The sequence below is a fragment of the Mesoplodon mirus genome (assembly GCF_964341445.2).
Source record: "Mesoplodon mirus genome assembly, chromosome: 14".
Lineage (NCBI taxonomy): Eukaryota > Metazoa > Chordata > Mammalia > Artiodactyla > Ziphiidae > Mesoplodon > Mesoplodon mirus.
This window is the reverse complement of record NC_138990.1, coordinates 6,208,852-6,220,917: the sequence shown is the minus strand read 5'-3', so window position 1 is coordinate 6,220,917 and position 12,066 is coordinate 6,208,852. Positions and strand designations below refer to the sequence as shown.

General features: G+C 37.2%; 1 protein-coding gene across 4 annotated transcripts in view; it reads right to left on the bottom strand.

Annotated features, from left to right (window-relative positions):
• CTNNA2 (catenin alpha 2) overlaps window positions 1–12,066 on the bottom strand; it is a gene marked incomplete at its 5' end in the record, with an annotated part of 1,039,969 nt that overhangs the window by 64,221 nt on the left and 963,682 nt on the right. For all 4 annotated transcript variants that reach the window (XM_082642275.1, XM_082642276.1, XM_082642277.1 and 1 more), the window contains 2 exons: window positions 1,402–1,515; window positions 9,850–10,001. In XM_082642275.1, the coding sequence (XP_082498401.1) occupies window positions 1,402–1,515; window positions 9,850–10,001 (266 nt within the window). The remainder of the gene's footprint in view (window positions 1–1,401; window positions 1,516–9,849; window positions 10,002–12,066) is intronic.

The window sequence follows — 12,066 nt, the reverse complement described above, 5'->3', positions numbered from 1 at the left end:
CTGAAGCTCTGAGAAATTAAGCAGCATGTAACAGCATAGTACCCACTCTACTCTTCACAATTCAAAACCAAGTCTGTCTGAAAACAAAGTCAATGCATCATCAATGCTCTGGCTTTTACTCTCACATTACCCCTATCAATGTCCATATACATCTGTATCATTTAGTTGTTGGATGAGAGTATCAGGAGAAATAAGATTTTAAGTACAAAGACTTTCTTGACTCAACATAAAGCTTAGTCTGAGTTCTCTTTATTTTAACCTTTGATTGGCTATTTCCTACTCTTCTTTTGCAATTCCTAAGCCATTGTGAACTTTCTAGGGTTTCTTAACCCTATGCTAAATTACCATCTCTTTGTCATGCTTCCTATTCATTTTCTTTTAAGTGAAACTTAACAAAGAAAATTAGAATATCTAATTCTCAGTTATACTATACTTTGATTATTTTTGCCCTATGGAAACTGAGTCTTTAAAGGGAGGAGAATCTCACCCTCTTGCAATCCCTAGGAATTTTATCTCCTGTCACCTGCCTTGATTACCAGCATCTTACCCTCAAGGAGCCCCAGCTAATAAGATTGGTAAGATTCCAGAATCTTCTTTGGAAGACTTGTGTTGGTGGACAGTGTCACAGAGTGTTCGAGGGTGTTCAAATGTCAGCCAGGGTGGTGATCTTTCTGTTGCTTCTTGCTCCACAAATGTCATAGAGTGTTCGAGGGTGTTCAAATGTCAGCCAGAGTGGTGATCTTTCTGTTGCTTCTTGCTCCACACCTTAAGCTGGTATGTTTCTCGTATGTCTCTGTAATTTCTTTTTCAATCACATGGTAGACAGATCTGGGGCTACTGCCCTGGCCATAGATAGGTATTGGGGGAGAAACGTTCTCTCTCTACTCTGCTGGCCTTGAACAAATTTCAAAATATGTGGTATTGTTTATCAGAGACCCTAGGCCAGAGTATGGAGCAACAATAGGTCAACAAATAACAAAGTAGTACTCTAATTCTCCATTTGTTGTTTCTTTTTTGTGGTTAAGAAGCTTGGAGACTTCAAGCAGAACCATGGAGTCTGTGCCAAAGTAAGATCTGAGCATTCCTGTATCCCCTGGTCACTGAATAATCTAATCATGATCCCCAACCCCCAACAAATCCACCATACACATAAGTTTTGCTGTAATGTGGCTGCTATGTTTTGAGTTATGGAGAGAGAATGGAGTTAGAAGGAATCAGAATCAGTGGTGGTTACTTCCAATGTGTAAAATGTGAATTGCTATTAACAACCCCAGATGAGGCACAGACTTCTGAGCCATGAATCTCTTGGATTCCAGGTCCCTGGAAATCAGAAATTTACTCAAACAAATTTGGTGAACACAGCCCCTTTGCACCAAACCAAAGTCTTGGATGTCCACTCACCCGTGCACTCTGCCCTGCAATGAGCTGGTCATCCTCTGTCTGAACACTTGTCCGGCTACGTACATCATAATCTTCCTGCTCAAAGTCTGAATCGTCCTCTAGTTCTTCTGGGGTCTAAAAATACAGAGGAAAAGAGAAAAATCAGCATACAGATCTCCCTCAACTTACAATGGGGTTAAGTCCCAATAAACCCACTGTAAGTTGAAAATATCATGTCAAAAATGCATTCAATACATTAACCTACAGAATATCATAGCTTAGCCTAACTTACATTAAACGTACTCAGAACACTTACATTAGCCTACACTTGTGCAAAATCGTCTAACACAAAGCCTCTTTTATAATAAAGTGTTGACTACCTCATGTCATTTATTGAATACTCTACTGAAAGTGAAAAACAGAATGATTTTCTGGGTACAGAATGATTGTAAGTGGATTGGTTGTTCACCCTTGTGATCACGTGGCTAACTGGGAGCTGTGGCCTCTGTGCCTATACAATAGTAATAGACAACATGCTTTAAGTGTTTTCCATATGCCTATCACTTTTCTAAGTGCTTTACATACACTAACTCACACAGTTTTCTTGACAGTCCTATGATGTAGACACTATCTTCTCCACTTTACACATAAAGAAACTGAGATGTGAGAGGATATACCTTGTTCAGAGTCTTCTAGGGCAGGCAGTTTGACTCATGTACTCGAAACTACCATGCCATGTTAATTCTAAGAGGATAAACACAAGCAAAGACGGTGCAGGAAGGGAAAAGAGTGCATTAGTGTGACATTCTCTGCTCAATTGTCTTTAGCCAGAAAGCTGATGGTCACCCACAACATGCCTCTTGGCACATAGGAGCACCACCTCCCAGGGCTCTGTCTTTCAAAAGGAAGGAACAGATCACAGGCAGCACTAATGATGCCGTTGTCCATTCCCCATCTAAAAGGGCATATTTTAATTAATTTTGCTGGTTTCTTTGGCTACCTCAGTGTAATTAACCAGGTGTGGTTATTAATGAAGTCTTGAGAGTGGTCAGACAGGCATAAAATGGGGTCCTTGGTGCCAATATCACATTATGCTTAGTAATTTTCCAAGCTTTAGCATATCCCTCTTGTTTTCCTTCTCTCTCACATCAACCTTATTAATATTTACTCAGCCATCTACAGATGTTCAATATTCTTTCATAGGAATATTAAAAGAAAGAGGTTTTGTTCCTATGCTTTATTAACTCAGGCATGGGTGGGGTGGGTAAACCCTGGTTCACATAACTGGTGGCGTTTTCATTGTGGACAGAGACAAGAATCTCTGTTCATTTCTCACTCTTCTGGAATGTGTCGAGGAACAGTTACAGCAAGTTGGTAAATTCTGCTGACAGATGAGATGCCAAGATTGTAGACACTTTTCATCATTAGTTTTTGAAAAGGACAGAGAAAAATAAAATGGAAAACCTCACTCAACAGAAAAAAGGAGAAAATGACAATACCTATAGTACTGTGTACAAACATTGCAGTGATTTGCAAATTCAGTAGATGAGTCAATGGCAAATGTAACCTGGCAGCATAAGGATCATAATGATGAGCTTGTACTCAAGTGGCTACAGCTCAGGAACCAAAATACAATTTAAAAATGGCATTATTTCTTTTTTTTATTATGTATAACTGATTCACTTTGTTGTATACCTGAAACCAACACAACATTGTACATCAACTATACTCCCATAAAAATTTTAAAAACAATAAAAAAAAAATTAAAAAATAAAATAACCTGGCTATGGGCCCAGGGGACCTGAACACTTGGGGCCTAACTCTGCCGCTGATAGGCTGCGTATCTTTCATAAGCTACTTAGAGCTTTTCTACCTCCTCACTCATAAAATGGAGATAACTGCTACTTGCCCTGCCTGCCTCACAGGATTCTAGGATCAAATATGTATGAACATGCCTGGTAAACAATAAAAGTAAACTAAAGTAATAAGTGATAGTGATCATTATTATGCTTAATAATAAAATATACACCTAGTAACAACAGCTACAATCATCGTCATCATCATAGCAATCATTTTTTACTAACCACTATGGGTCAGGCATTCAGCTAAAGGATTTAATCTTATGATGACCTAATGAAATAAATTTAATCCCCATTTTATAGATGTACAAACAGGTTCAGAGTTGTTAGGTAAATTTTCCAAGGCACCACACCTAGCAAGTCGAGGGTTCCAGAGCTTTTAACCATCACAAATACCACCTGACAAATGGATGAGATTAAAATATTTTCTTGTGCCTAAACCATGCAACAAACCCATCCAAGCCACCCATATACATAGTTCTGTGCGTGTGAAGTTTCCTAATTTCCTGTAAATGTGTCTCCTATCTATGCTGTTTTTTTTTAACTTATTCATTTTGAGTGTTAATTTCTGACTAGTCAAGGACCTCCACAAATTAAAGGAGACATGGAAAAATATTGATGGCCTGCAAATGGGCCAGAGATAATTAGACTTGTATCATTGGATAGTGTCATAGGGTAAAATGAATATAAAAAATATGCAATTCACTGGACTGGAGGCTGGAGAGTGAAGGTCAAACCTCTCAGTTCTGTCCTTAGGTGCTCTCAGGGAAGGCCTTTTTATAAAAATAAAGAACCACTTTGATCTACCCTTGGTTCCATGGTTCTACTAATAAAGTATTTGGCGTGTAAAACATCTCCCTTTTAAGAGTCTATCCTATTAATTTGTGCATATTACAGAAGCCCAAGTATATCATGTGACTTTTCAAGGGTCACACCACATGTCAGCTGCAATACAAGATCAATCTACCTGCCTCAGTTTCCCAATCAAATGCTCAATCTTCTCTACAACAGCTTCTGTAAAGAAGCAAAATGAGAAACAGCTGAAGAATTTACAGTCATTTCACCAGGACATGTGAAAAATGTAGTAAGGACAATTTAAATGAACAGCTCAAATGTAAATGAGTTTCACTGAGAGCAGAAAGATGACACAATTTGACAACTGCAACAGGAGAGTTTGGGGGATGCATGAAGAAGGATTTCCCAACAGATCTCTAATCACTGGAATGGATTGGAAGTTAGAAAGTAGAATTAAAGATTTCCTAAAGGCAATATAGGACAAAATCTCCCTCATCAGGACTGATTGGCCACTGGCATCTCTATTCTGTATTACTCAGGAGGCTACCTGACTTAGCTCCTTTTTTCTGCCCTTACCCCACACTTTCTATTCTCACCAGTATAACCAGGATGTTCCACTTTAGATCTAACTCAGATCATGTTATTGTCCTGCTCAGAAAACTTCAATGACTCCCATCTCTCATTCAATGGGGTTCTTAGGCCACAGGTGCCATTCTTTCTGCCTGGAACACACTTCCCCTAATACTCTTTTTATTTTATTATATATATATATATTTTTTGTGGTACGTGGGCTTCTCACTGTTGTGGCCTCTCCCGTTGCGGAGCACAGGCTCTGTATGCGCAGGCTCAGCGGCCATGGCTCACAGGCCCAGCTGCTCCACGGCATGTGGGATCTTCCCAGACTGGGGCACGAACCCGTGTCCCCTGCATCGGCAGGCCTACTCTCAACCACTGCACCACCAGGGAAGCCCCCTAATACTCTTATGGCTTGTTTCCTCCTCCTTCTCCAAGTATCTTTCCAAATGTCACCCAGTGGCCACCCTTCATAAAACCCACACCCATCCTGTGCTCTATCTCCTTTATACTGCCTTGGTTTTCACATTAACTAGTACGTTATATCTACTTGTTTGTTCTCTGTCTCCCACCAAAGGAATATAAATTCTTTGAGGATTGGAAGCTTTGTTATTTTGTTCACCTCTGTATTCAGGGCACTTCCAACAGTAGGACATCTAGTAAGAATTAAACAAATAAATTAAGTCACTAAATGAATGAATGACTAAGATCCAATTACCAATAATTTAAAAAAATCATACTAAATTATTTTTAATTGAGTTAAGAAAACAAAACTAAGGATGTTATGGGACCATGTTGATAACAGCAATCTGTAATAGGTAAATCAGTTTTGTCACATAAGTTGTTTCTAAAGTCTCTTCAATGCTTTATTTTCTAGCTATGACAAATATTCTGACTCCAATCTTTGCAATTTTGATAATATTGCTGACTAATTTAACAAATTCTATCTCATTAATTGATTGTATGAAGATAAATTTCATCCAGAAGGTTGACGAAGGGAAATATTTCTTAGGAACCTACTAAGGCCAGGACTATACTAGTGCTTTATAGCTGCAGTAATATTTGTCCCCATTTACAGATAAGGAAACTGAGGCATAGAGAAGGAAAATAGCATGTCAACCACCCCAAAATAGTTAAGCCATAGGTTCCCAAACTTTATTGCTTCAAGCATTGTCTCAGTAATTTTTTCATGGTGTCTCTAGGCTAAAAAACAAAAGAAAACTAATGGCTCTGCTTCTTAAGCAGTTAGATCATAAAAATGGATTGAGTTGATTGGCCCTAACAATTTAGTGCCTTTTGCATACTGCATTACTTCTCAAACCTTGGAATACAGTTGAACATCCATTGAGCTTGATTTTTTATCACAGCAACCACCAGAAACCCTGCATCACAAATACATGATAGGATCAATATATGATCAAAAGTAATGTACCAACCTAATGTTTAAACTGTGAGCCACCTTCAGCTACTATGTCACACAGTATCTGAGAGATGTTTATGTGTTTCCCTTGACATTTTAAATTATCTTGCAGTGCTCCAGGGCATCTTCATGCTCATTTTGGGAGGTGTGAAGTTAAGCTATAGAATCTTATCTGAACCCTGTCCTAAGCCCTATTGTTTCTCTTCCCTGCTTTCAAAAGTTTCATATGCAACTAAATTAATTGGTTCCAATTACAAAAGTTCAATGTACAGATATCATTTTATGTCGTGGTCATTCTATGAGAAGCAACTACTGTTTTGTTGAATACAAATATTCTGACACCAAAATATTACCATCTTCTATGCTACTTTAATTTCCAATATTAAATGTTTAACTCCTTGTGTCTTAAATAAACACTTGCTCCTCCTTATTTGAAGATTCTTTATTTGTGAATTTGCCTATTCACCAAAGTTTCTCATAATTCCTAAATCAATACTTTTGTAGTTATTCACAAGTGTGTGTGTGCAATGTGGCAAAAACTTTGAGTCACCCAAAGTGCAAATTTCCAGCTGAGGTCAAACAGCAGAATGTTCTGCTTTCTTATTTCAGCTCTTGTACTGTAAACAGTATACTTTTTGCAGTCTATTTAGTGCCACATCTTTGCATCTTTGTGCTTTTTGGTATTTCTCTGCTTAAAATGGCTTTTCAGTGTATGTGCTGAGGTTCTGTTTAGCATTCCTAAGTGCAAAAAGGTTGTGATGTACCTTCCAGAGAAAATGCATTGGTTAGATAAGCTTCCTTCAGACGTGAGTTATAGTGTGGTTGGCCATGAGTTCAATGTTCATGTATCAACAATATATATTAAATAAAGTGTCTTTAAACAAAAACATAAAACAATCTAATATATTGATCAGTTGATGAAATTGTGACCAGAGCCTCACAGGAACCTAACCCTGAATTCCCCCTAGAAGCAGTGTTTCAGTATTCTTTAATTCAGGGTTCACTGAATGTAACTACTGCAAATAATGAGAATCAAATATATGCTGGTGTGCCAGAGTTGTCTATCCATTTTTTAAACTACCATATTAGGGTAATGAGAAAACTCCTATGTAGCTGATAGATCACCAAGTCAAGCCTTGGCCAGAAGCAAACAAAAAACTGTTTTATGGAACAGAGGCAGAGTTGACCTACTCCCAAAGAGAAGCAGGAACCTGAAAGGTGAGGTTGGAATACAGAAAGGACAAGCTTTGTATGCTTCAGAGGGTTGCCTGGAGCTGGCCTGGAGTGCCTACATACTAACATCACCATTAAATATGTATTGATTGCTGAGAGGCAAGGTGATGGAGAATTTGACCTTTCAAGGTCCTTTCTGCATTTATATTTGGGAAAGAAATCTTATTTTTGCAAAGCATAATCAATAATTTGAGAGGAAGGAGGCATGGCCAGGTTTGCTGAGAAAGAGCTCTACTTGTCTTACTGTCTTTCTTCCTGACTTAGTGTAATGATTTTTTTTTTAAGCAGACTTAACTATCATACACAGAAAGCAAACCAAGAATTTAAGTACAAAATGAAGCTATTCCAGTGCTGAATGGAGAATAATTTTTAAAATAACAATTTGTACATACTGTACATTTCTCCCTTCCTAAGTTTTAAGTGGTGTGAAATCCATCTGATCAAATCACTTAAAATGTCAAGATGGAGGAATGACACTTCATGTAACAAAGATATGGCATTTTTATCTAAAAGTATGGTTTATTACAGCTCATGAATGAATAAATGAATGATGGCTATAAACTTCCTCAGCCTCCCAGATGAATGGTTGTCACAAAAATGTGATGGCTAACGAAGCAGAAAAATGGCAAAAGAGGGAATATGTCTTGAGAATTATAGTGGAATTTAGTGCCAAATGCTTTGAAAACATAACTCTCATGGTCTATTACTTTATTTCACAAGTTAGTATATAATGGGAAAAATGATATGATTTGTTACAGGCTTAAAACGCTGACTATCCTTCCTTTACTTCTCCACCAGTTCTCATACCTTTTCTCTCTGTCACTTTCCCATCTGCATAGTTATCTCTTTTTCTTTCCCCCAAAACACACAGTATTAAGCACTATGCCAGACAATGCAACACAGTGAAGGGAAAATTAAAAATACAGTCTTTGCTTTCCAAACGTTCAGTCTAAAGAAAGTAATAGACATTAAAAGAAATAGTGTAACGATTATGATCACAAGCAGAAAGAGTTATAGGTAGCTAAAAAATACGGTCAGTATTTTTGAGGGAGAAAATTTAGGGAAAGAAGATTTGAGCCAGGTCTTGAAAGATGGTAAGAGTTTGACAGATCTAAAATGTGGGAAGATAGAAGAACAGAAAATATATTTGACCATCACCAAAGTCCAAAGTTGAACTCCACATTGTTACATATAACTAGTATTGTCAGATACAACTTATGCAATGTGTAGGTGTGTATTATAGAGAGAAAACAATAAATCAAAAATACGTCTTCAAGTATTGAGGGGCCACACACAGAAAATAAATTGATTGTTACTGTTTTGCAGTGTTTAAGGGGATGTCGGTTTAGATGCCCAGTGATCACCCTGAGAGAAAGTGTTTCAAGATGCACTCAGCAGTTAACTCATGGTTTCACTGAGCAGCCTCAGAGACAGCTGTGGAGGCTGAGGATGGAGATACAGTCTAGGGCTGCCTCATCCAAAATGGTGTCCACAATCTACATGGAGTTATTAAACACTTAAAATGTGGCCAGTGCCACATGTTGAAAAGCTAGTTTTGGATACCTTTGAGTAAATAAAATCTGTCATTAACATTAGTTCATCTGTTTCTTTTTGCTTTATTGACACATCTACTAAGAAATTAAAAATTACAAATGTGCCTCACATTATATTTCCATTGGACAGTAGGCTTTTAAGATTAGCACCACAGACGCATCTTCTCTGCCTCAATCCTAATACCCACAAATATATTTGTGTCATCAATTATGCTTTTGAATATGTATTTAAGTTTACTAAGAAAGAGTTCTGTGGCTAAGAAAAGTGTTTGAAACCTACTGTGCCAAATTGTTGATAAGGCAAGGAGAAAAAATAGTCTCAACTCATGATGGAATATTGTGCAGCAGTTAAATGGGATGAGGTAAGCTATGTGTCTTCATAGAGATAGAATTAGGTGAACAAAGCAAGTTGCAAATAACACTTATATGAGTTTTAAAATCTGCTGTATTATGTTTTCTAGTGTGTGTCTATATATAATTACTTAGACAATGGTTTGGAAGGCTCACACCTACCTGACCTCAAAAGACTGAGGATGAGAAGATAGTAGGGTAAGTGGTAGGGGAGGTCTGCTGAAAGATTATTTAGCCTTATTTATAATGTCTTAATTATTTTTTACAAGAAGAAGGTAGCTCTGTATCACTTTATTGTCATTATCAATATAATTATTATTATCATTATCACTGATACTACTAAGCTGGGTGATCTTCATTTCTTTCCATTGCACAGCTTTCTGATTCTAATGGGAAATAGTGTTAGCAATGGGGAATGGAAGGGGCACCCCTAAGTTGGTATCAAATTTAGGCAACAATGTGTGTAAGAAGTAGGCAGGACATCACCCTTCAGGATATTCAGTGCTGATCAAGGCTTGTTGGGATCACTCATCCCTTTATAAGTAAAAAGTCCCTGTTGTCTGACTAAATGAGGAGCTAAACAGCTTACCAAGTTAAACTAAATAATTAAAAAAACAAAGAGTAAATTCTTTGAGGCCCCTACTAGAAGTTCCATTCAGCTCTGAGCTACAGAGACCTCACATACCCTGATCATCAGCACAGCCTTTCTGATGTCCCGAACGCCGTCATATACCAGGCGAGAAGCATCGATGAACTCGTTCTCTTCAAATGGTTGAGGGACGTTGGCACTCAGGGCTTCAATGGCAACCTCCACTTGTTCAGCAAAACGTGGCATCACTGTGGTAAACAAGGTGAAAAGCAGTGGATTAGACAATCTTTCTTTCATGCTCCCTTGTTTCAGCCCTTAGGGAAGATGGCAGGCTCTGGGTATCCCAACATTTCAATGAATCTGGGTGCCAGCCTGTCCATTTGGGAGTGGATCCAATTTAGTGATCTTTGTGCCTTTCAGCAAGGAAAGCAAACCATTACTCCTTGAATGGTGATGGTATGCAACAGAGCAAGTTTTTGAAACCTGCCTAAGATAGGGTGGAATAGTGTATGTGAGTCCAGGTTTCATGTTATCCTGAGTTGAGTTCCAATTCTGCTAGTTCCTAGCTGTGAAACCTTGGCCACATTTTCTTAACCCTTCTAACTCTGCTTCTTTTTATATAAAATATGATAGTAAGATCCTAACTTGGGGTTCAATGTGATAATGCATACAAATGCACTGGATGACATCTGGCCTTTAGAAAGCCTCAATAAATATGGACCTAACATTAGATGCTAAAGTCATAGCTGGTTGAATAGCAGACTTTAATCTATGTTGTTTCATAGTAAAATGTAAATGAAATGATCCAATCCATGCCACTTCTGTCTGGAATGCAGGTATTGAGACACTGGAGGTAGGGAGATGGCTGTGGAGGGAGGCTTGTGAAAAGACTGTGTAAGAGGTGAGATGGAACACCCAGAATATTCCATCAGAAAGGCTATGAAAAGAGACCAATGGACTCAAAGATAATTTAATTTTGTTCCATTTTCCCAGAACTTTGTTGGTGTGCAAGAGGATACATATGAACATTTTAAAATGTGGGCACCTCTTTCCTTAAATAAGGACAACTACATACACACTGGAAGTTTGTGGAAAGTAAAGTTAGTGGCTACTTAAAAAATGCTGCTAATTCACTGATTCTTGAAAATTATAATTCAAATTTTTCATCTGTTATCTTGTAACAATAAATCCATATGGCAAAGGAAAGCCAAAAGCACAATTATTTTTATTTACAAGGACAATAAAGTAGAAACGTCATTCATCTATTTCCATTTCTGAATTTTCAGGCCTGATTCATCATTATACTCATTTTCAAAGTCTGTGGATACTTTAACATCCATTCTAATCCCTAGTGGGAAAAACTCTGCTAAATTACTTTACTCTCTAGGGTCAGAGTATTCAAGATAAAACATTCCTTAAAAAATGTATTTCTACTAGGAAAAGTCAAATGTTATTTTTTTTTAAAAAAGGAGGGTGAGAGGAAAACAGAGTAACCACTCTTTCAACAGAAATTATCAAAACCAAAGCATGGCAAGGGGTGAATTTCCTTCTGTGAGTAAATTGCTATGAATGGTTCTCTATACTACTTGAATTTTTCATTTGGGCCTTTAAACTACTCTTATATGAAAGGAATTTGGAAGATATTGAGAATATTGCTGCAAATATGAATCAAACGAAAATATATTTCTAAAACCCACCACATTAAACTAAGACCATTTCAGCTATACACTTGTGGTGGGAATAAACTGTTTTATATTTCTAAATAATCTAGATAATTGAAACTGATCTCCTTAAGCATGAAAATATTTTTGTATGTGTCATTTTCACATGAGTATCTTTCTTAAGTGAAATTACAAATTCCTTTCCTTTCCTAAACTCAAAATTCTAAATAATATTAATTCCATTTGATATCTAAGCTGCCATAATGACCATCAACAATTTTACAGATGTATATGATAGTATCTGTAGCACTTAGCTGCACAAATTTCTGTCCCTTTTTTATAACTGATAAATGACTGGTACTCCTCCATGTATGTAAGATAAATACTCTTACAAATCAATAAGGAAAAAATAGAAAAATAGACAAAAGTTTAGAAAAAGCAATTCATGAAAAGGAAATCCCATGTTATTGATAAATACATAAGATGCTTGGCTTCACTAATGAGTGGAAAAATTACAATGTAAATAATGAGATAGTTCTTACCTGTTGGAGGATGAGCAAACAAATTAAAATTTTAAATATCCGTCTTATTGAGCATGTGGAAAAAAGGGAACCCTTCTACTATAGATGGGATGAAAAATGGGAACATATCA